General features: G+C 35.0%; 1 protein-coding gene across 1 annotated transcript; it reads left to right on the top strand.

Moving 5' to 3' along the window:
• Positions 1-3,254: 3,254 nt before the first annotated feature.
• On the top strand, positions 3,255-4,188 carry LOC111899927 (agamous-like MADS-box protein AGL29). The gene has a single exon (XM_023895816.3). It carries the CDS (start codon positions 3,408-3,410, stop codon positions 4,095-4,097), a length of 690 nt encoding a protein of 229 aa, XP_023751584.1. The 5' UTR covers positions 3,255-3,407; the 3' UTR covers positions 4,098-4,188.
• Positions 4,189-25,504: the final 21,316 nt, after the last annotated feature.

Below are 25,504 nucleotides of genomic sequence, written 5' to 3'. Positions count from 1 at the left end.
CTAAAATTTAATAAAATGAAAAAACCATAAAATGACATGTGGAATAAAAATTAATTTAAAATAACCACAAAATTACATATGACAAAATAAATAAAAATGTCACATGTGACAAAAAAAACTTTATTTATTAGAAAATATATTTTATCTTCATGAATTGTCAAAAAAAAAACATTATGAGTTTTAATACAAACATGTCAAGTTTAGATGTTAAATTTTAATCAAAATTTTATAGATTACATGTAAAATGTAACAAGATGTTACATTATTATTAAAAGAAGATGAAAAATAATAGCAAATAGGCTTTTAAGCTTTAACTAGAGTTATTGTTGTCATAAAATATAGGGTAAATGACACAAAAAACACTCTTTTTACACAAAAATTCGATTTTGACATCGTGTTTTTTTTGTGTCAATTTTGACATTGTGTTTTCCAATTTGTTACAATTCTGACCACTTGACCGGTTAACCAGGTTGCATGTTGACGTGGCATGATGATGTGTCAGTTTTGATGAGGTGGCATGCTAACATGATATGATGACGTGTCAAAATTGAATTTTTTTCTCACAAAAAACACTAAGTTTTCATTTTTTTCGATTCTGACACTAAGTTTAATTTTTTCTTTCAACTTTGACACTAAGTTTTTTTGTTCCAAATCGAGCATCATTTTTTCCAATTTCGTTCAATGTTGACAAATTTCTATTTGAAACCGTATAAATATTTTTTTAATACATTTAAACCGTATAAATATGTTTTTTTTCATTTAAAAACCATAGTTTTGTATAAATATATTTTTTTACATTCAAACCATATTTTTATGTATAAATATGTATTAGTTATATAAAAATTGTATTTTATATTAAATATGCAACTTTAAAATGTGTTTGGAGGTTTGGAGGTATGTAGTCGATCAAAACTCAGATATCAAGTTTGCAACCCATCAAATTTTTACATCTTATTAGAAGCTTATGGTTAGTTTGATTCTCATGATATAACTAATGCTTTGAATGTAAGAAAAAAAACACCTTGTATTTAAATAAAAATGTGGTTTTTAAACAAAAAAATATGTTTATACGGTTTAAAATGTAATAAAAAAATATATTTATACGGTTTCAAATGGAAAATAGACAAAATTGAACAAAATTTGATAAATGATGTTCGATTGGAACAAAAAAAAAACATAGTGTCAAAATTGAAATAAAAAATTAAACTTAGTGTCAAAATCGAAAAAAGTGAAAACTTAGTGTTTTTTGTGGAAAAAAAAATCAATTTTGACACGTCAGCATGCCACGTCATCAAAACTGACACGTCATCATGCCACATCAGCATGTAACCTGGTTAACCGATGAAGTTGTCAGAATTGTAACAAATTGATAAACACAATGTCAAAATTGACACAAAAAAACACGGTGTCAAAATCGAATTTCTGTATAAAAAGAGTGTTTTTTGTGCCATTTACCGGATATTTTATGACAACAATAACTCTAGTTAAAACTTAAAAGCCTATTTGCTATTATTTTTCATCTTCTTTTAATAATAATGTAACATCTTTTTTTTTTTTTTTTTTTTTTTTTTTTTTTTTTTTTTTTTTTACACATTTAGGTAACAAACTTATTGGAAGTGTTCACATCTGTATCTCCTCATCATAAACCTCAAACCACATTTGAGAAATTTAATTCAAATGGTCCCTATTGTTTATTTTTGTTGCGCGTTTGGTCTCTGTCTTATTTAAAAAGACTATTGTGCCCTTATTAATTTATTTTTAAATAATTTTCTTATTTATGTATTTATTTTTTATATATTTAAAAAAATTAATAGACCCCGCATATCTGTATCTTCTCACCGTAAACCTGAAACCACATTTGAGAAATTTAATTTGGGTCAAACCGGTTACCATCCCATCTCCCATCCTCCCCAACTTCTATTTCTTTTCCATCTTTAGTAACATCGATGTCTTCACTATCCTTCTTTTTTTGGTACTTCAAATCTGGCGAACCAACACCATAACCTACTGTCTCTTCATTTTTAGTGGGTTGTGGTGTTGATTCGACGGAGTTGAAGGACCGAAAAAAGAAGGGATGATGAAGACGTAACAAAATTAAGAAGTGCACAATAGTCTTTTTAGGTAAGACTGAGACCAAACTCGTAACAAAATTAAACAGTAGGGATCATCTGAGTTACAAAAATAAATTAATTAAAAAATAAACAGTAGGTATCATCCGATGAGATACAAATATGTGGGGTCTATTAATTTTTTTTAAATATGTAAAAAATAAATACATAAATAAGAAAATTAATTAAAATAAATTAATAAGGGCACAATAGTCTTTTTAGGTAAGACATGGACCAAACGTGCAACAAAAATAAACAATAGAGACCATCCAAGTTAAAAAATAAGTTAGGGACCAAAAACACAAATTCCCCCAAACCACAGGGACCATGCATGTAATTTATTTTTATTTTTGGTTTTGTTCATACTTGGATAACAATTTTCTTGTACACATCTAGGTAACGAACTTGTTGAAAACGTTCACATCCTACGATTTAATCTGCTATAGCAGGTCATAATGGTCATATATGAACACTTCCAATAAGTTTGTTACCTAGATATATACAAAAAAAAGATAGTTACCCAGATGTAAACATACCAAAAAATTAATTAACTTAATAAGTCATTTTCCTAATCAATTTATTCAAGTATCGACCTATTGATGCGGTCCTTTGATATACGTTTTACGTAAAATCACAAAAAACAATTTTGAGTATTGATAGGTCTTGATAATTGGTGTCCTTTTAATGTTTTTAAATTAAGATACAAGAAGATTTAACTATTAAATAGTTCGGTGAACTTCACATTTTACTAAGCTCTAAGGTGCGATAATAATATTACTGGTGGTATACATACGTGGAGTATATTACTGTCGGCGAACGCCGCATCTCAACCATTTGATATACCGGCAGTAGTTTTCATTTGTATACCATATACTATTACCGATAAAATGCAGAAGTCCGATGAAACATTCCTCAATTAGGCTTGGGCTGCATTATTATTTGTACTATGATGCATTAAAAAAATAATCATAATGGTAGTAAATAGTTATGGTTTGGAAACAATTTTAATGTACTCCTATCATAACCAAAGATTGATAAAAAAAAATGCAAATATTTATGTGATACTATATTTTTGATACACCATTCAACCTTATTCCATAATGTATATACCAGAAACAACTTTCCTTCTACAACGTTTGACCTTACAATATTATTTCCAATTAAAAAAACAAAATCTCTGACAGACCCTAATTATCGAGATTCTCCCTAAGACAGATAAATCTTCGTCTTTATTCACTTATAAATAAATCCTGAACCCATTTACGACTATTACATAATCGCTATAATCACCACTGCGCCATGAACATAACGAGCATCGCCGGCGTCAATAGCATGAAGAAAAGGTCGTCACAAGGCCGGAAAAAGATTGAAATAAAGAAAATAGAAGAAGAAAACAACCGTCAAGTCACCTTCTCCAAACGCCGTAATGGTCTCTTCAAGAAAGCCGCCGAGCTTTGCATCTTAACTGGAGCCCATATCACCATGCTTGTCCACTCACCTGGTGGCCGGGTTTTCGCATTCGGCCACCCCACCGTGGATGACGTTGCCGACCGCTTCCTTAACATCACCACCAATAACGCATCAACATCAGATGAATCTACCACCCAAAAGGGACAACTTGAGAAAGAGTTCAACCAACACTACGTGGAGATTTCAAAGGAGTTGGAAGCGGAGAAGAAGCTGAGAGAGGTGATTCAGGAGTCGAAAATCATAAACGCCAGTGAATTACCGTGGTACAGCGAAGGCGTTGATGGGCTGGAGGTGGAGGAGTTGCAGCAGTACATATCATCCTTGGTAGAGTTGAAGAGAAAGGTTTTAGTACGTGCGGATGAACTGATGATGATCAAGAAAGCTCCGGCGTTGCTTGGTCCGAACATGTTGAGTATTGCTCAGGCAAATGACATTGCGAATATGGAGAATCCGACTAATGGTACGGCGTCGTCTAGTTTTGGTTTTGCACATAGTCATAGTAGGGAGTGGATGATGTAACTAGTTAATTAAGGTAGTTGTTTAACCATCACTTTAATTGTTTTGTCTTAACTGCGATTGAGATTGGAGTGGATTGTTAAAATGATTTATTTAATTCCATTTTCAATAAGAAATTTTTTTTTGTTGTATCATTATGTTTGATAAAATCTCATGCTAAACGTATGTAACATACGTTTAAATAGCAAGAACAAATGTCTTTCTTTTTCCCTCCCCACGATTTCCCTGCTGGCGTTCAAAACCCGGCCTAGAGCCACCTTAAACCATCGCAGCACCCTCTCTACCATTTTCTTTGTTAGGAAAGGATATATTTGTGTTTGGGTATTTTCCATTGATTATATTATTTCCTTTTGCATTTCCTAGGATATAGGACTTTGTTTCGAAGTTTTAGTCTAATTAGTCTGATAGGCGAGATTGCAGGCATGATTCATGGCTTCCCTGTGTATATATTTATTTGATTTATTGGTTGAGTAATAGTTCAAAGCAGAAATTTTCGATGAGTGGTCTTACTTCAATTTGAATGAAGTCCGTGCCAATCTTCTCAGCTGAACAATGGGCAGCAATAGCAGCTACATTTGGTACTGCTCAAAGTACTCCTCAGCCTCATTCTAATGGTCTGCATGGTAAGCTAAAGTTGGGTGCTTGGATAATTCATAGCGGGTGCACTAATCATGTTACCGGAGATGAATCAATTAAATTGCGAGAATAAGAGGGCGTTTGACAAAGTTTATTTAGAAAAACTTATGATTTTTGACTTATAACTTATTTGATGAAATAATAGGTTTTTAATAAGTAAAGGGTATGTTATTTATCACTTTTTGACTTATTAGAGGTTACCAACAATTATAAACTATTTTTTACCAAAACATTTTTTTTAACTTATTCCGATATCAAACAGGTAATAAGTCAAAAAACTCATTTTTTATGCTTTGCCAAACACCCCCTAACACACAATGTCATTCTTCAACATGTTTTATTCGCTCCCAAATTAAATTGCAACCTGATCTTAGTTTCACACTTAATGAAGATCCAAAACTCTCTTATCATATTTGACTCTGACAATCTGACATATGTGCTATACAGGTTGGACATTCGAGGGAGGTGATCGGCCCGAGTGAGAGACGGGATGAACTTTAACGTCTAGTTCCCGAGTTTAACAAAAGAAAAGAAAAGAAGAGGAAATAAAGTTAGGAGAGAAAAAAAGAGAAAGGAAATGAAAACATTTTTTTTTCTTTTTTGTGTTTACGAGTTGGAGAGAATTGGAACGAAAATTAATCATTTTGTTTAAGTTTCACTATGAGACATAAGTGATGTTTAAGATTAGATTAGTAGTAGGATGGTTTGCCGTTTCAAAAAAAAATAATCATTTTGTTATTTATTTTCAAATTCTCCAAAATCAGAAGAAAAGTTAGGAACAAAAGTGATCATTCAATTTCCCTCCACTTCATTCCTTTAATGAAACTCGGGAATATCAATTTCTTTTATTTTCTTCTTATTTCCACTCATTTCATTTCCTTTCTCTCGTTAAGTTGAACTTTGGAGCTGGATGTAATTATTACCTTCCACAAGCTTTGAAAGTCCAAACATTTTTAGTTGATAAGTCAAAGTCCTTAGGACTATGACACAGTGATTGGGTCATCCAATGATCCGAAAAAGTGGACAAACTTCTTCCTTTTCTAGTAGGATGATAAATAGGAAGAATTAGTGGGATGACATTTAATTTCTCTTATAAAAATGTGATATTTGTTATGGCAATAAACATAGCTTTCCTTCGAGTGAAAAAAAATATACTTCTCTTTTTGATTTAATACATTGTGACCTATGGGATGCGTATGATGAAACTTCCTCTTCTAGTGCTCGTTATTTTTTTTTAACTATCATAGAAGCTTATTCGGTAGTTGTGTGGGTTTATTTGTTAGGTTATAAATAAGAAGTTTTTAAGATGTTTATGTCTTTCATTGATATGATTGCGCGACAATTCTCTCAAAAAGTATAAATTGTTCGACCCGATAACGGTAAAAAAAATTAATTGTACGAAAGCTTACTTTGTAACTAATGGTGAATTATTTTTCGAACATCTTGTGTTGGTATGCCTCATCAAAATGGAAGATTGGAGAGAAAACATAAACATATTTTAAATGTTGATTTTGCGTTAGGATTTCAAGGTATTTTGCCAATATTTTTTTTCGGGGGGAATGTGTTCTTATTGCTGCTCATATAATAAACCGAACACCTTCTAGTCCTTCATCTTTGTAAGATAATAAGTTGTTGATTAATAATGAGGGTTAAACATCATATAAATAGGTATACATGAATGCCCTAACTTAAACCCTAAGGGCATTGGGCCTAAACCCTAATAATTAACATCCACATACAATTTGATTGGGAGGAGACGGTTAAATTGGAAAAACAAAAACATAAAACATAAAACATAAATGAAGATAAATAGTAGAAGAGGAAGGCCGGTGGAGATCCAGAACTGGACGCATGAGTGGTAGTTCTACAGGTGGTGGCGACGACGATCAGATTTTGAGGCAGCGACGTTGGCGATAACTTTAGCAGTTAGAACTAGATGTAATGACAACAAGGAAGAACTGACAGATCGACGAAGTCAATGCTAAAAGACATCGGAGAAGATAGTAGAGGATACACCAACTGTTTATACGAGAGAGGTTTTCTTTAGGAGGGAAAAGAGGAGAATAGATTAGGGAAAAGGAAAAAAACCAGACAGAAAAGGCACCTCCGACAACTATTATAGAAGGTCGCTGGAGATGGAAGGCGACAACTATGAGTTGTGGTTAGCAATAAAGTTTTAACTTAGAGTTCCAATACCATGTAAGATAATAGATTGTTTGATTAATAGTGGAGGTTAAACCTCATATAAATCAGGATACATAAATGACCTAATTTAAACCCTAAGGGCCTTGGTCTAAACCCTAGTCACTAACATCAACGACTTACACATTGTTGGTTTAATTTCTGGATTTCGCGTTGTATTGCCTGATTTCAGGTATGAATTCCACTTTGTAATTTTGAGATTGTTGGTTGGCCACGACATGGTGAAAGGATTACCACGACGTGGAATTTTTTTCATGGAACACGTGTTTCATTAACAACACCACAACATGGCATGATGCTTGCCACGACGTGGTGACGACATAAATGAAAAGCTCTAATCTTCGGGCTTAAGGCCCTGTTTAAGGGAAGTGATGGCTAGGGTTTCCTCCACTTCTAGCCTTTATCACCTCCAAAGAGTCTTTGATAAACCCTACCCCTTTTTATGCTTTGAGCACATTTTTAGTGTATTGGTGATCTTGGAAGGAAGAAGAAGGAAATCTAGTGCTTTGATCCAACAAGCTACTCATCTCTACTCCATGTGTGCATCTTGTGGACTCCTTGTAAGTCCTCAACTCTTCACCTTTTTGGTCCCTCCTTCTTAAATGTAGGCTATATTGCATGTTATAGTTAATATTTGTGATTTGTGTGGATGAATGAGATAACTTTTGCAACTTTATGATTTACCAAGGTCCCTTAAGCATAATGATTTTTGGATTTAGAAGTTGGATGAAATTTGAGAACATTACATGTGATTTTGGTCATTTTCTCACCTTTTTGACCTAGAAGAGGGATGGACATGCATGGGTCATGCATGTCTATAAAGTTCGGATATTTATAGAACTTTAGGGTCCCTAGAAGCTTTCTGGAAAGTTAGAGCAAAGGGCTTATCAGATTAAGAGCTTAATCAAGTAAGTTGTTTTCAACAAGAAACCACGACGCGGCATGCTGCTCACCACGATGCGGTGAATATGGGTTTTGCGACTATTTTGTTAGGATGCTGCCATGACGTAGTTACATGTTCGCCACGTCGTGGTAGCTAAGTTGGTTGCGATTATGATGGAAGGACACAATGTGGCCATGGGTAGGCCATGATGTGGTGACCATTTGAAGTTGACATTAACCATTGACCGTTGACTTTTTTGACCCAATCGAATTTTAGTCAAATTGTTAGTTACAAAAGGTAGACAAAGGGTTTACCTTGTATGATTCATTAAGAGGTATATATCACCCGCTTTTCGTTTGTTTGAGTTTGTAAGTTGTCAACCGCGCTTGTGAGGTGAGTCTTTTCACTATACTATGTATGATGCTAGACTGTCATTATGACTCTTGCATGAAAGATTATGGTTGGATCACATCACGTATATGAAAGATTGTCGTTGGATCACATCACTTGTATGCAAGACCATGGTTGGATCATTACAAGAAAGACTGCAACTGAGTTGTAGAAATAAAAGTGATTGTAAGACTATGGTTGGATCATAGCATTCATATGCGTTGGAATATATCCCTAGGGATAGGCCCACTAATATGTATGATATGCGGTATTTTAGGAAACTCACTATGCTTTGTTCTTTTGGTTTCATGTTTTAAATGTTTTAGGTACTTCTGGTTCCAAAGCGAAGGGCCTAACTTGATCGCATTGCATCCCTGGAGTTTATTTCTGCATTATTGATTTATGATTATTATTCTGAATATTTAAAACATATTATATTATGATTTTCTTTTGAACAATTACTTGAATGGTTTTGGTGATTAAAATAAAAATTTTACTTGATATTTTTAAGACATTAAAAATTGGTACCAAAGCCTTGGTTTGAGGGATTTAGACACACTTTTGGGTGTTTCTGAACTCAAATTGAGGATTAATAAATATTTTTCTATATAGAAAAGATTTTATGTAGAAACAGGTGTGATGCATGTAATCAGCCGATCCCAATAACTGATTCCCCAAATACCCATACATGAATGTTATGATTATTATGCTAATATGTGAATTTCATGATAGTATATGGTTAAAGATCTGCTTAGGGATGCATGATAATTGATATGTAACATCCCAAAATTCATGACCAAAAATTTCATTTTTGATATAACTAAAACACATTTGTAACTTGGTCCACACATTGAAAAGCATTTTGAATAAAACATTTATCAGAGTTGATTCCCAGAAACCACATATTGTGAAAAACATAGGTGTATGCACTGCGATCGTCCCGAGCTCCTTTATTTGAAAACTGGAGGTACCTAAAACCAAAACTAAAAACCGTAAGCACGAAGCTTAGTGAGTTCCCAAATACCACATACCAGACATATCATCATATTGCCTAGCATATCTGGGTGTTGGCCTACCCCTTCGGTATCTTTCAGCCGGATACTGTCTAGCATATAAGCACATAAATCACATACTATCATACATAACCATAAGCCATACATATCATTCATATATCATAATTAATCAAGATGCTATGTGCCGATACATAGTCTTGATATTATGTCACGGGCCGCTACATGTCCTTTCTTGCCAAGCCGGGGGCCGCCCCCTGGATCTTACAGACAAGTGCAGAGAGCCACCTCCTGGTCTTCCATGCAAGCATCACAAAGATAACTAGCATACATACTACTCTACTTAGCTAATTAGGATATAGTGTGCCAGGAGCCACCTCCTAGTCTTTCATACATAATGCCTAGGGCTAATCCCCGGGTCTTCCTACCATACATAAACCAAATGGGTCGACATTGGTGCCTTCGACCCATACAAATAGTGATGAGACTCACCTCGAATGTTGAAGCTTACTGCATGAAATCCTTAGCTGCTGCCCTGACAATTCCATGAGCTATCCATACCAAAACATATCCTAATTAGCAATTAGGTTCCAAACCATGATCCATAATGCTTACATGGGGCAAAATGATTGTTTCACCCTCGACCTATCGAGGCCCAAACTATAAAACCCATGAAAGCCCATTAATGACCTAATTTTCCAAATTGGGCCCAAGCCCTTACATGGAACTACCCCTTTAGAACCCATTCCACACTTCATAACCCTATAGGGGTCAACCTTGGTCAAAGTCAAGTCAAGGTAAAAGTCAACATCCAAGTCAAAGTCAAAGTCAACGCTTCGAGTTGACTCAACTTGTCGAGTTATTCCTTCAACTCGGTGAGTTCCCATAAACCACATAATCGTGATACTTTGAATCAAATCGTCGAGTTATTTCCTTTTTAACAGGATTGGGTCATACTCACATCAACTCGTTGAGTCCCTTCATGAACTCGTCGAGTTCTTCAGTCTGTTTACTCCTTCTTAATACATTAAGCCTTTAGTCTTCAGATCTGAACCCAATACTCTAGATCTAGACTGGAAATACCTTTTAGAAGGGTAAAGTTTCCAACTTTACCCATTAATCCCTTCCTAAAGAGAATAAGCTCAAATCCGAACCCAAAAAGGGCCAAGGTCTTAATCCAAAACCAACAAAACTACAAGGTAGACCATGAGGTTATAGATCTGGACCATAAGAACCAAAATATCACATAAAGTTCCCAGCTTTCTCTACATGCATGGCCATTAGTAGCTCAAAAGGCCAAAATGATGGCTTAAAGGTTGCATGGGACTTCCAAGGCCATAAAGTTGTCACCTTTATGCCATGAAAGTCCTTCAAGACTCTAGATCTTAAGTGCTTTTCATTTGGAACGTCCAACTCTCAGGGACCATATCATTTGGACCAAAAATAAGCAAAAGGTGCTAAGAAGGAGATCTAATCAACTATTCGGCAAGTTTGAGACTTGATTACCAGAAAGTGACGAAAATGGAGTGAGGTTTCATGATCTAGCAACTCTTCCTTGTTCCTTCAAACTTTCCTTCCTTCCAATAGCTTCAAACACCCACAAGAACACTCAAAATGTCTCACAATCACTCACAATAACATTAGGGTTCCAAGATCTAGGGTTAGGACAATGGAGTTGGTCCTCCCCAACTTGTCGAGTTGGTCTTTAAATTCCTACGTGCCTGATTATTCCAACACGTCGAGTTCTCACCCTTGAACTCGACGAGTTGGCCTCTTAATTGAAAATTTTCTTTCCTTAATTAGCCTTCTGAATTTTGGGTGTTACATGATAGGATGCTTGTTAGGAGAGATGCCTTTTATATGTCTATTTTTTTATTAGGTGCTTTACGGTTTATGTTGATACTATAAATTATTTAATGCATGCACTAGGATGGTACATAGTCAAGACTAAATAGCCTTATAATGTTTGATTCAACCTTATTGCTTGTTCTTGTATGATGAATAACTTATGGTAGAGACATATATTTGAATGCCTATTTTATTGCAATTATGTACGACCTACATTCATCGGGTGATTGTCAACATCGGAAACGTCTCTATCGGCACATGTGGAGACTAGAATCTTAGGAAATCCTAGGAAGTATCTTTGTATTTGATGTGAGCTGTGTAGTGATGGGAACTATGTAAAGATAGTCATAGGAGAATGACTTTGGAGATTCAAGACGATTCTTATGGAAAGTACGGATAGGTATGGAAGATGGTATTGGGTTCGTACTATTAAAAGCAAAAGATCCGTACTTGGATCAAGGAAAGTAACGAAGATTCTAAGAAGCTTGTAGTATGAGAGATTCTTCGGGCATGTTTTGATCTTTTGTATTGTTGCCTTTTAGTTTGGTATTTTTTACTCGATGAGGTTTTGGTTTTGGCCCACTCCCATGGGAACCCCCACATGGCCTTAACTAACTTCCATACAAACCGTACATACAAACATATAAGGATGCCCTGGAAACCCTCCAAGGTCTTACACTGGGTGCCATGGGAACCCCCACATGGTCTTAGCCTAGAATACCATTGGAACCCCCATATGGTCTTAGCCTGGAATGCCAAGGGAACCCCCACATGGTCTTATATCCAACTGCCTCGGGAACCCCCCCCCCCCCCCCGAGGGGGGGGGGTCTTCCATGCAAGTATCAAAAAGACAACTAGCATACCAAATACCACACAATCAACTAGCATACCACATATAACTAATTACCATGGGAACCCCTGCATGGACTTCACATAAATACATAATGTATAGATAACACATCCGCAATAATCATCATAACTAGATAAATGATCCGGCCTTGGTGCCTTCGACCCATTGGTATGGTGAGGAGACTCACCTCACACTGCTAAAATCCCGCGAATAAATCTCTGGCTGCTGGCTGAACGATCCTCGGACTATCAATCATCAAGACAAAACCCAATTAACCATTTGGGTTTCAATGCATAACCTTAAATCCACACTTGGGGTAAATGGACCATTTTACCCCTAACCTAACTTGGTTCAAAAGCAAGGCCTAAGTCACACTCTGAAGGCCCAAAAGCCAAATAATCAACCAAGGCCCAACATATGGCCCAATTTTCCAAATTGGGCCTAAACCTCTACATGGTCTTACCTTAAGGCCCAACCATTTATTCTTGTCCAAACACTTGGCATTCCGATGGTCCAATATCTCATAATCATCAAGGCCCAACTACGACCCACTTATGGCCCAATTTTCCAAATTGGGCCTAAGCCTTTCCAATGGGCCTTATCCTAAAGCCCAACAATTTCGTTAGTCCATAAATATGTTCCCAATTGGCTCACGAAGGCTCACAGCAACTTAGTCCAAGAAATGGCCCAACCTGAGGCCCATAAACGTGAAGTCCAATCTGATTGAGTACGCAAGGCGTACTCAGCTGTACGTTGAACGTACTTCCTTAATGGCTTGTACGTTGCGTGTATTGGCTTGTACGCCCAACGTACTTCCCTCTCAGTCCCACTTTTTCCATTAAGCACTTAATGCTTAAACCTTATGTCCAAACCACATATCTGAGTCCCAAATAACATCTAAACCCATAAAGTTACTAACTTTGTGACTTTACATTGCCCAAAAAAACCAATAAATTTCTACTTTCACAGAAATGGCTCAAACTCCAACATAGATGGTCTTAAACTCTAAAGGTGCCAACTTTATGGACCCTGGACCTTAGAAACACTAAGTGGGGCAACCCAAAGCTCCTAGAATGAAATTAAGACCATTAGATCTCATACTTGGGACCAAAGTGAACAAAAATCCATAAATGGTATATCTAAGACACCAATGATCAAGTTCAAAGCTTTATACCTTCATCAAGCAGAAAATGAGTCACCAAAGCCAGGTCCATAAGCTTCTCCTTGATCCTCATCTTTGCATCAAAATCCACCTTCTTGGAAATGGACCAAACACTCCAAAAATGGACTCCATAAGCTCAAAATGCCACCATGAATGATTAAGGACGATTATTTTGGGTTTTAGAGGGTAGGGTTTGACTTAGAATGAAAAAGGAGGCTTAACATTATGCTTATATAGAGTACAACTCTCAGATTAAGGTTTTCAATCTTACCCTCGTACGCCTAGCGTACCTTCTCGTACGCCCTGCATACGAGGCCACACACCCTGACCCAACCTCACATATACCTCACGCGTTCTTCCCAGCTACACATTGCGTAGTTTCTTCTCTTCGGTACACCCTGCGTACCACCTTGGTACACCCCACGTACTATGGCTTTTCCCAAAACCCTAATTCTCCCGAAGGCCATGACTCACTCGATACAACTCTTATTCCCACCATTCATATATCCATAGAAAGGTATCAAGACTCTCAACACTATTATCAATTCCTGCCTGCCATAACATATCCCGAACTAAAATCCATTTTCCATAAAAGTTTGAGCTGATAAATTACCGAAATACCCTTTGATCCAGAAACTCAAACTGAATACCCAAGCAATCCAAGGTACATTATCCAAATCCAACTTGGTCCAAAACCCAACCCCTTATGTATCCGTAGCTTGATAGCATTTCATCCGTTGATTATCAATTCAAAACGGGAACAATTCGGAACAGGATGTTACATCAACAACCCTGGGACTATCAGCAGTCCCAGTGGGCTAACATCACGTCTTGTGAGTTATCAGCAACGCTGGGGACTATCAACAATCCTAATGGGTTAACAACATGCTCTATGGGTTATCAGTAACTACGGGGACTATCAGCAATCCCAATGCTAACAACATGTGTTAGAGCTATCAGCAGCTTAGTAACACACAACATCAATCAAAAAATAAGAACAACATACAGGCAACATATATACTATTCGGTTGGACTAATAGCTAACTACCACATACCACGCCTTACACCGGACTCTAAGTCACCATTAGCAACCACTATTGAATGCATGGACATATGTAACTAAAGGTGAGATAGACAGTCAAAAAAATGATCTCACTCTCGAGTCATAACCAAACAAGGAATTGGCAGGAAAGCCTAGATTAAGAGTTCTCGAGCTATCCTACATGACTTCGTACAACCCCTAAGGAATTCAACTAGACAATCACTAATCTCTTGGTACTCTAACCAACATACCACTACCCTTATCTCAATATAAACACCAATGGGTTATCTGCAACCCTAGGACTATCAGTTATATTGGAGTTATCATTAACTCAGTAATTACTAATAATAACCATCAAATACGAATACTCGTGTAGTCTAGCATGCACCCTACTATGACATAGGTAATATAGTGAGAAAACTCACCAAAATAAATGTCCCACAGAAAAACAACAACACGCTCCCTCCCTATATCGATCGGTCTCGCGAACTGACTAGGACCAAACCAAGGTGGAAACTTAATCAATACTCCAATTCCTTCAAGTTTGACTCAAATTCAAACTGGTCAAAAAGTCAACGGTTTGACTGATATTGAAAATTTAAAATTTTGAATTTTTCAAAATATTCCTACCTAGGAACACCGAGGACCGTCTAGCCCGAGTTTGACCGATATTGATCAATTTCAGCCAAATACCCATAATCTTAATCAGTTGCAGACCGCCTAAACCGATATTTACAACACTTATATTATCATAGAATATTTCACAATTAAAATAACCTGAAGGTAACATGCAGTCGATAAAGGCACTTACCCGAGTCGTTCCTAAGGTGGGTATATCATTAATGATCACCCATATCCCAAACTTTCTACTAACCCATAAAAATATGGAAAATAAATTTTATTCTTATTTTATCCACTACTTATATAATCTACTTATTAAATGTTTGTTATGTATAATGTATTAATTTTTTCCTCTTCTTATCTTTTATTTTGTAATGGTCCAATAAATAAAAAATAGATAGAAATATTTAGTAGAAGGATAATAAAAAAATAAATACGACATGAAATAAGAAAAACCATAATTTAGTTTTAGTCCATATGGCGTATAAAAGCCCAATTATCGTTCTCTTTTGGCCCTTAAAATAACTGTTCAAGAAACAAAAAGGCATTACTTTCAAATTTATGGATCTTTTCTAAATATGCGTTACTTATCTTTTATACGTTTCAAATATCATAATATTAGGTTAGAGCACGCGGTATGGGCCAAAAACGAGAAGCAACAGGCTGATGTGGCATGCCTCAACGACGTCATGACGGAGGAACCCCCCCCCCCCCCACCCCAACTCGTTGAAGCTCGTTATGGTGGATCTTGTGGTAACGAGGACGAGATAAAACAAGAAAGATGATTGGCTATCTCCTTCATCAACCAATCAAATAATTTTCTCTATTTTCTCTCTCTACCTCTTAACATGATATAACATCTGGAACACCATTTCCCCTTGGTGTTATGGATGAGGTGCCACCAATTTGGTATTACATCCCGTTGCCCACTCGCAATGCTCTTATAACCCATGAAAACCATGGTTAAAAAATTTATAAAATCTTAAACATGAATCATACTATCTCCTAGATCTATGGATGTAGCTTTCAGAAAAATTGACTTTACCATACAAAAATGATTAGTGATACAACTTGTTTCCCGTTTGTCATCTCACTCATTATACAATAATACCTAAGACTTTAGTTTTTATTTTAGTCCATAAAGTAACACAAAAAACCATAATATTAATAACAAATCCAACAAAGAAAGGAATCCATAAGTTTTTAGTATGTATTTACAAATATATATTTACCAAAGTCTACAAAGAAAGAAATCTATAGGTTTTGATTTTTAACCCAACCAAACGCTCTTAAGTGTAATAGAGGAAAACAAATTATTTCATAAATGTTATTATTATTAGTGTAAATATTTCTTTCTATGTTCCTATTACGTGCAAATAATATGTAAGTTTGTTGTCATCATAGGTAAAAACAATGTAAGTACATTATCTATATTGGTAAAAAATGCAAAGTACTATGCTATATCCAGTAATTTGCTCTTATAACTAAAAGATAGCATTTCCCTATAAAGTTGATACTACTAAAGTAGCATTGAACCATTCAAAAAAGATATGTGAGTCCCTACAACATAGGAAAGAAAACACCAATACCGTTTTAGAAAACTAAACAACGTTAGGTTCACAAGCCTCAAAAATACACAAAATTCACTTCCATTTTTTTAAGACATTGTAAAGGGGTCGGTTTATAGGTATGGTGATGGTGGAATCGTGGTATAAAGTCAAATAATTTAATAAGAATTAACATGCATTAAAAGAAATAATCCCTTCGTTTAGATATAAATTTTGCGTAAGTTTTTTAGGACTTTTCTATGGATTAGCAAAAATCATCCATGATAATGAAAGGTTTGCATATTAGCTATCAATGCCTTATCCATGTATATCCATATATATCAAACCCTAAAACACATTTTCAATAACATAAATATACATATATACATAGTGAACCTCTTATTAAAAGATTATGTGCTTTCACCATCTATTGAACCACAATCAGCTTCAAATTTGAGCTAAATAACCCATATCATCACTTGGTAAATTTGATTGCTACGACATGAATTTCACAAATAGGTGGCAAATCATAATAATAGGAGACCACAATTGCATATGTTAAATTTCAAACATGAAGAAGCTACATTATTGTCAAACCAAGGATAAATCAATCCTAATGAAAATTTAAAAAAAAGATTGTGGATCTAGTCTTATTAAAAGCTCACTGAAAATGAAAGTTGTGTGTGTTGGATCTATATGCTCAAGAATCATTGTTAAGTGATGTTGCTAATAATATATGATCTTATAGAGTCACACCTTAATCAAGTTAGTACTTATTTAATATTTATTAAGTATTTGATTATGAATAGATAAATTCAATTCTTGTATTTGATTAGAGAAGAGAATGTTGTTTTATGAAAATAATACTAAAAAGGACAAACTAGTTATTAGATCATAAGGTATGATTAATAAGTTATGTACAAATGTTTTGGACACTCAAGCAAACCATGACTTAACTAATTGGTTGGCTTACTTAGGTAGACAAACTAGCCAAACTTTTGTCCTCTTCTTTTGACCCTTTGGTCGTAACTTTCAAGAATACATGGAGGTTGCTTATCAACCTCCAAACTTTGTCCCTCATGCTTCTTTACTAGCCTATTAATTTAGATTAAAATAAGGTGTAACCTTTTTGCATGCATGAGATATATAAGAAGGTCTTATATTTGAAAGTTGCTAGCCTTTTAGTCTTGAATTTCTTTCTTGAAGCCATAGATTCCTCTCCATATCTCACTCTCTACCTTTTGAAGTTAGATACTTGATTTGGAGTTTCCCTTTATGTATTCCTTTAGTGCTTATTTTGTTACTTTTAGAGCCTTTGAACCCACTTGGGTTTGGGGTGTTGATGAAGATGCAAAGATCAAAGAGGATGTTCTTCTCTACAAGTATCCACCACCAAGATTAAGGTACCAAGAATTTCTAGTTTACTTCTTGTATTCTTTGTTCTTTAAGACTTTAAGTGCTTAATAAAATAAGCACTAAAGGAAGACACAAAGGGAAGCTCCAAATCAAGTAACTAACTTCAAAAGGTAAAGATTGAGATATGGAGAGAAGCTATGAATTCAATAGAGAACTTCAAGACCAAAAGACTAGAAAATTTCAAGTATAAGACCTTATTATATATCCATGCATGCAAAAAGGCTAAGCAAGTGAGTTTTGAGACCCTGAATACTTTGATTGGTTGCAAAATGAGTGAGGGTTCTGTTGGAGCAAGAAATACTCTACAATGATGAGTGATTTATTAGGTTAGAATATTCCTTTGTATGAGAGCATATTACGTCCACTAGTATATAAAGTGGAGGTGAGTGGTCATTTATTTTATTAGTGTATGATGTAGACTTTTTTTAGTGAGAGAGAGTTGGCTGGGGAATTCCCCTAGCCATGAGATTTGTTCTTGTAACATGTTGAATCTCTCTGTCTATACATCACAGTTTACTCACATGTTTTGTTCATCATGTTCATACACAATTATCTTCTTGATATTATCTTTCCGTGCCAATCCAATTGATAAAATGGGAACTCACAATTAGTATCAGAGCGAGACCTTGAAGATCCAACTGGTTATTTCAAGAGAACGATCTCGATTGGTCTACTATCTTGAAGATTTTCATCATTATTAATGATTTTCTCAACCTTCGCAACTGAAAAATCATATGTGAGTTATTTACTGTTTTTTTTGGTAATGTTGCTTGAAAATAAAGATTATGTTGTTCTGTTCATATACATTTTGCTGCTGTTAAATCTGAGTTTATAAAGAGTATTATTTTTTTGCTAAAGAAGATGAAGTTTCTTAGTAAAAAGTTAGTGTTTTGATATCTTTATCGCATGCTAAAAGGTGTTTCGAAAATCATAAAAATATGGTTGTGGGATAAAATATTGAACAGAGGGTATGGGGTTCAAATGATATGGATTTTAATGTGTTTGGGTATGCATTTTCTGAGAGTGCAAATTAATTTTTTTGGGTTTATAAGCTTATAATGCTGATTTTTTTGGGCATCGTACACACATGGAAATACATGTACACATGCTTTTGTACTTATTTATTTGTTTCTATATGTGAGTGCAAAATTTTGTACTAGCTATATATGCTCTAAAAACGAGAATGAGAGTTGTTGTACTTGAAGAGTATGGGTACGTGCATGCTCTTGTTCAAATTAAAAGTCATGTTGAACATTTAATGCTAACCAAGAGTGGAGGACAAGTTTTGTCTTTTACTATTGCACATATTATCGGTAGCAAAGGTACTTGATATGGAGGAGATTAAAGTTCCTTGAGTGGGTGATAGTTGTCGTCTGTCACTCTCATTTCCAGCAAGTGTGAAACACGTCTCCAATAGACTCGCTACACATCAACATATGTGGGTTTCCATGGATTCTCTTTTGGATCAACTTAACCCGTTTCCATTTTGAATCTCGGATTCTGATTTATTTTGTGGATCCAACATTTCTGAGCAACCAGACTCACCTCAGATCCATTTTTAACTACTTTCTGAGATTTACCTATTCCAATTTTTTAACCTATTCCTTTTTTATTTCATATTCGTTTTTGTTCGGACCCTCACTCATTCTGAGATTACTCAACCCATTTCAATTTTGGATCCAATATATTTTTTTTCAAAAAATTGATCGGAATTTTTATTTTATTGAAACCAATTAATTTCCTTTTTACCCAATTAATTTTATTTAATACCCATTATTTTATTTTAAAAAATCAATTATTTTTTAACACGAATAATAGCCTCATGTTTCAAGGCTTCATTTTTCTTGCTAATTTCAAGTGAATACATAATTATTTTGGAGATTATTATTTGTGTGTTCTTCATTCTACCGAGCAACTCGCATTTGCAGCCTCAAATTTATATGCTTCAGAGATTTGGATCCACGTATTTATTCGGAAACTTGTCTGATCAACAATATTTTCCGATGTTTGGATCTTTTCGAGGTTCACATTTTAACTTCCTTCAAACTTCTTACATAAGGTCTCGGACCATCATTCGGACCTAAGATCTTTGGATTATAGGTCTAGACCAATTCATTTCGACCCTGATTGACGAGTCATGGTTATGCTTTTGGAGTTTGAGTTTGCATTTCGGGTATCAACATCACTTCGGTTCAACATTATGATTCTTCAACAACGGTTTATCATATATACTCTACAATGTTTGTTCATTTTGGCAATAAAACACCAATTCTACCCATGACAAGAAAAATAATATCCTCGGTTTTACGGTTAGATGCTCACATAAAAGGGGAGAGTGCGATGCTCCATCATATCGGACATATTCTCTTGCCCGGTTTCATGATTATTTTTTATCTTTATTACGTGGTCGATCAAAACTTTTGGAGAATCATGAGCATCCATTGATCTTTACTGTTAGATTTTGGATTTTAGAGACATTCGAAGACGGAGATTGATTTAGTAATGTGATGTGGCACTGATTTTTGATCTTTACATATCAAATTTTTGGCATTACTAGATGTACTTTGTATTATGATTTTTTATCTTCAGACTCTACATTTTGGGATGTATCATTTGTGTTAACATCCATATCAGATTCTATTATTTGATTTTGGAATTGTGATACTTTGAAGACAAAGATTCTTTTGGCGTTGAGACGTGACACTGATTTTTTATATTCCAATCAAATTTTTTGCATTGCTAGACCCTTCTTTGGATTCACATTATTTATTATTCAAACTTTACTTTGAGATTCTTCATATTTTTAGCATGTTACTCTTCCAAGATTATTTGGTTCATTACCACTCGAGTTCGAAATGTTGAAGACGTGATATGAGATTGAGCTCTTCGGTTCAACAGTTGAGGGGTAAACTATGAACATGATCGGTTTTTGGGGACTGTTCAGTTTCGAAGACTGAAATTTCATATTCTTATGTAGATTTAGTTCCTCTGTATGTTCTTTGATGCTAGAGATTCCATTTCCAGATTCCGAGACCACGAAAGATTTGGATTTTCTGAGATACTTCAACACCAAAACCTACACGTCAAATGTTCTACCTTTTATCACTGCTTTTTACCCTCATTATTTCCAAGCATTTAGGGGGGGGGGGGGTTATTGGAGCTAGAAGTTCTCTAAAATGATGATTGATTTATTAGGTTAGAATATTCCTTTGTATGAGAGCATATTCCCTCTACTAGTATATAAAGTGGAGATGAGTGGTCATTTATTTTATGAGTGCACCATGTAGACTTTTGTAGTGATAGAGAGTTACCTGGGAAATTCTCCCTAGCCATGAAAGTTGCTCTTGTAAGATGTTAAATCTATCTATCTATAAATCACAGTTTACTCACATGTTTTGTTCATCATGTTGATATGCCATTATCTTCTTGATAATATCTATCAACACCAGTCTAATCGATAAAATGGGAACTCATAGGTTCTTTTGTGAGTGTACATGTACTCAAAATGAAAGCTTAAATTTAGCAGCTTGCCTGCCTCAGATTCCCTTTTGATGATGAGCTAGCAATCGCTTCCTAGCCTTATTGCCTAAGTCATTCAATCAATTTGTGTTGAACTTCACTCTGAATGAATGGGAGAGGAGAATTAGTTAGCTTCATTCAATGCTCAAGAATTCTGAGGCAAACATCAAGAAATTTGGGAATCAAGTGTTGATCATTTGCGAGGGTTAAATCACCAAGAAGATAACCAGTAATGCTACCAGTAAGGGGAAAGGCAAATCTGCCACGAAAGGCAAGGGAAATGGAAAGGGTCAAGGGATGCCTCCTGCTACCAACCCAACTCCTAAGCCCAACCCGTCTGTTGACTCTAATTGCTTTCACTGCAATGAAAATGGACACTAAAAAAACAACTGTCCCAAGTAGCTATAGGAAGTTAAGAAAAACAAGGCCAAACAGGTTGGCACCTTAGGTATATATGTGATTGAATTATATGCATTCCATACTAATTCTTAGTTATTCGATATTGGAAGTGGTACTAACATCTGCAATGATTGCAAGGATTAAAGAATGTTAGAGAACTCATAGATGGCAATTTGGAACTCCATGTAGGCAATGACACTCAAGTATCTATCAAATTCATAGGGCAATATCATATTTTGCTTCCAAATGGTCTTAATCTTATTTTGAAAATTGTTGTTATGCACCTAATATAACTAGGAATAGTATCTCTACTTTCCATTTGTATGAACAAGGTTTTCATTATAAGTTTGACTTTTATTCTGGAACCATATCTATTTTTAAATATAATGTGTTCTATTTTGAGACTTATCCTAGTAATGGAATATATGAAATTGATTTAAATGTGTATCTCATGAAACACATCATGCATTTGATGTTTTCAAGGTATTCCAAAATGAAGTACAAAACCAGCTAGGGAAAAAGATTAAAACCATACGATTAGATCGTGGTGGTGAATATCTAAGTTATGAGTTTGATGAACATCTTAAGAATTATGTCATAGTGTCACAACTCACTCCATCGAGAACACCACAATAGATGTCTCGGAAAGGAGAAGTCGTATTCTACTTGATATGGTATGATCGATGATGAGTCAGACTTCCCTTCTTCATTCGTTTTGGGGTTATGCCGTCGATACATCGGCTTGAATTGTAAACATGGTCCCAACTAAAAAGGTTAGTAAGAGTCCTCACGAGTTATGGAATGTAAAAGTTCCATCAATATTTTACTTAAAGATTTAGGGTTGTGAAGCATATATTAAAAGAGAGACTTCTAAAAAGATTGAACCCAAATCTCAAAAGTGTGTCTATGTGGGGTACCCAAAATAAACCATGGGTTATTATTCTTTCATAAAGAACATAATCGAGTTTTCATAGCCTGAAAAATAGTGTTTCTTGAAGATGACTTTATCTTGTATAAAGAAAGTGGGAGCCCCATTGATCTTGAATAAATTCAAGAAACACAACCTTTAGTTGAGAATGATAATCAACAAAGCATTGTTGAACATGAAATTATCGTTCAGATGCTGAAAACACACCAACTGTACAACACTTAAGTAGACCTCGTCAGGAATTTGGATAATTTGGACTTCTCATTCCTGAAGAGGAAGTCTTCTTGATGGATCAATGTGATTCCATCAATTTCAAGGCAACTACTACAAATCCAGAATCTGAAAAATGGCTTGAAGCCATGAGAGCTGAAATTCAGTCCATGAATGAGAATCAAGTATGAGACTTAGTTGACCTACCTCCTAACAGCAGGGTTTTTGGAAGCAAATCGATCTTCAAGGAGAAGATCGACATGGACAGAATGTACAAACATTCAAGTCATGCCTTGTCACAAAAGGGTATACTCAAATTCAAGGCGTTGACTTTGAATATTTCATTATCGCCCGTTTCCAAGATTAAATCTATTAGCATTATCATGTCCATATCTGCATATAACGACTATAAGATATAGCAAATGGATGTCAAAATCGCTTTCCTTAATGGATATCTTGAGGAAGATGTCTATATGGAACAACCTGAAGGTTTTGTCAACCTAGATAAATTGGGCAAACTAAAGAGGTCCATTCATAAATTGAAACAAGCATCTAGGACCTGGTATCATCGTTTTGATGAGAATATCAAAAGGTTTGGCTTCTCATAAAGTGTCGATGAACCATGTGTATACATCAAAGAAAGTGGGAGCCAAATGGTTTTTCTTATTCTATATGTCGATGACATATTACTACTCGGGAAAGATATCGACTTACTTGCAAGTCCTTTCAAATGAAAGATCTAGGAGATGTTGCATACATACTCGATATCAGGATCTATAAAGATATATCTCAAAGGCTCATTGGTTTGAGTCAGAGCACATACATTGACAAAGTCTTAAAACACTTTTCAATGGATAACTCAAAACAAAGAATTGTACCACTAGTGCTTGACACCTTTCTTTCTAAGGTAGACTACCCTAGTACTGACGATGAGAACAAAAGAATGAGTCGCATACTATATGCTTTAGCACTAGGTTAAATTATGTATGTTATGACATCTACAAGGCCGAATATAGCTTATGTTATTAGTTTAACTAGTAGATATCAAGCTAATCTTGGAGAAAAACATTGGATGGTTGTAAAGAACATACTTAAGTACTTAAGAAGGACTAAAGACATGTTTCTCATTTTTGGAGGAGTTGAGGAAGAGCTTACTATAAGATGTTATATTGATGCTAGCTTCAACACTAATTGAGATAAATCACGATCACAATTGGGATTCGTGTTCACACTTAATGGAGGAGCCATTTCTTGGAAAATTTCAAAGCAAGAAGTGGTTGCACTTTCTACAACAGAATTTGAGTATATAGTTGCATCTGAGGTTGCTCAAGAAGTTGATTGGATGACGAAATTCATTGGTGATCTATATGTTGTTCCAAGCATCAAAAATGCCACTGAGATGCTTTGTGACAACACTGGTGCTATTACTATCGTAAGAGACCCAATGGTTACAAACAAGACTAGACATATTCAACGGAAATTCCATTTCATTCATCAAGGATTCGAATTGAGAAATATATGCACTGAGAAGGTTCATTACGGATGATAATCTAGCTGATCCATTCACGAAGCCTCTTTCTCAAAACAAGTTTGAGATCCATGAAAAAGGAATCATTCTTCGATTAACTAGCAATTGGATTTAAATTTGTACTTTACTAATATCTGGATATTCTGAACTATGTAGCAATGATATGTAATCTCTTTTGATATATGATATATCTCTTTTGTGTTAAATATTATTGTGTTCTATGTTAGCATATTATTTAATCCTTGAATAATGTCATTATTCAAAATTGTCCATAGCCAGTCACTATTGTGGGAGCAACTGTGAATTAAGACTAATATAAATTGGAGTGGTTAATTTCAAGTGGTGAAATAACAAAGTTTTGCATCCAAATTCATATGTACTTGTTAAAGAACAATTATTGGATATGACCCGCGTCAAGATTCACTTCATGGATCATTCTCATAAGTGAATCTTGAACATTGGTAAATATCTTTATGTATTTCGATCTCAAATACATATTGGAGAACTAAAGTATGGAAATTGTTATACTTTGTCATGGTTAAATGTTGCTCGTAATCGTGCAGTCATGAAATCCTTTTTTGGGTATAACATGAACTATATGAGAGTGTATATGTAGTCAAGATGATATTTTTTCCTCTTATGTGTTGTGAGTTAGACATCTAAGGCGCCTTACTTAAAGTTGGATGTCAAATGTGAATGATTACATTCCATGTCTCATATCCAACATGATGTTTGAAATAAAGAGAATTTTAATACACTTAGCTCATACTTCAATCGCAACTTTTGACCTCCTGGAATTGGATGTTGATTGATGGCACCCCTTCGTGACTTCTTAGGGGCAGTAGCTCGTTGCTAGACGCCAGCTATTGTCTATGTCAGTCTGTAATGAATCTTATGCAAGTGGGAGATTGTTGGATCTATATGCTTAATGATCATTATTGAGTGGTGTTAATAATAAAATATGATACTATAAGGTCACGCCTTAATCAAGTTGGTATTTACTGAATATTATTTAAGTATTTGATTATTAATAAATAAATTCATCACTTGTCTTTGATTAGAGAAAAATTATTGTTTTATGAAAATAATAATAAAAAAGAAGACAACCTAGTTATTACATCATAAGGTATGATCAACAAGTCATGTACAAATTTTTTGGATACTTTGGCAAACCATGACTTAACTAAGTGGTTGGCTTACTTAGTTAGACAAACTAGCC

The sequence above is a fragment of the Lactuca sativa genome, chromosome 2 (genome assembly GCF_002870075.4).
Source record: "Lactuca sativa cultivar Salinas chromosome 2, Lsat_Salinas_v11, whole genome shotgun sequence".
In the NCBI taxonomy this organism is placed as follows: domain Eukaryota; kingdom Viridiplantae; phylum Streptophyta; class Magnoliopsida; order Asterales; family Asteraceae; genus Lactuca; species Lactuca sativa.
Note: the sequence above shows the minus strand (reverse complement) of the source record. Positions and strands in the feature narration are given on the sequence as shown.

Coding starts and splice junctions, on each gene's coding strand:
- LOC111899927 (XM_023895816.3), top strand. CDS start 3,408: ATGAACATAACGAGCATCGCCGGCGTCAATAGCATGAAGAAAAGGTCG.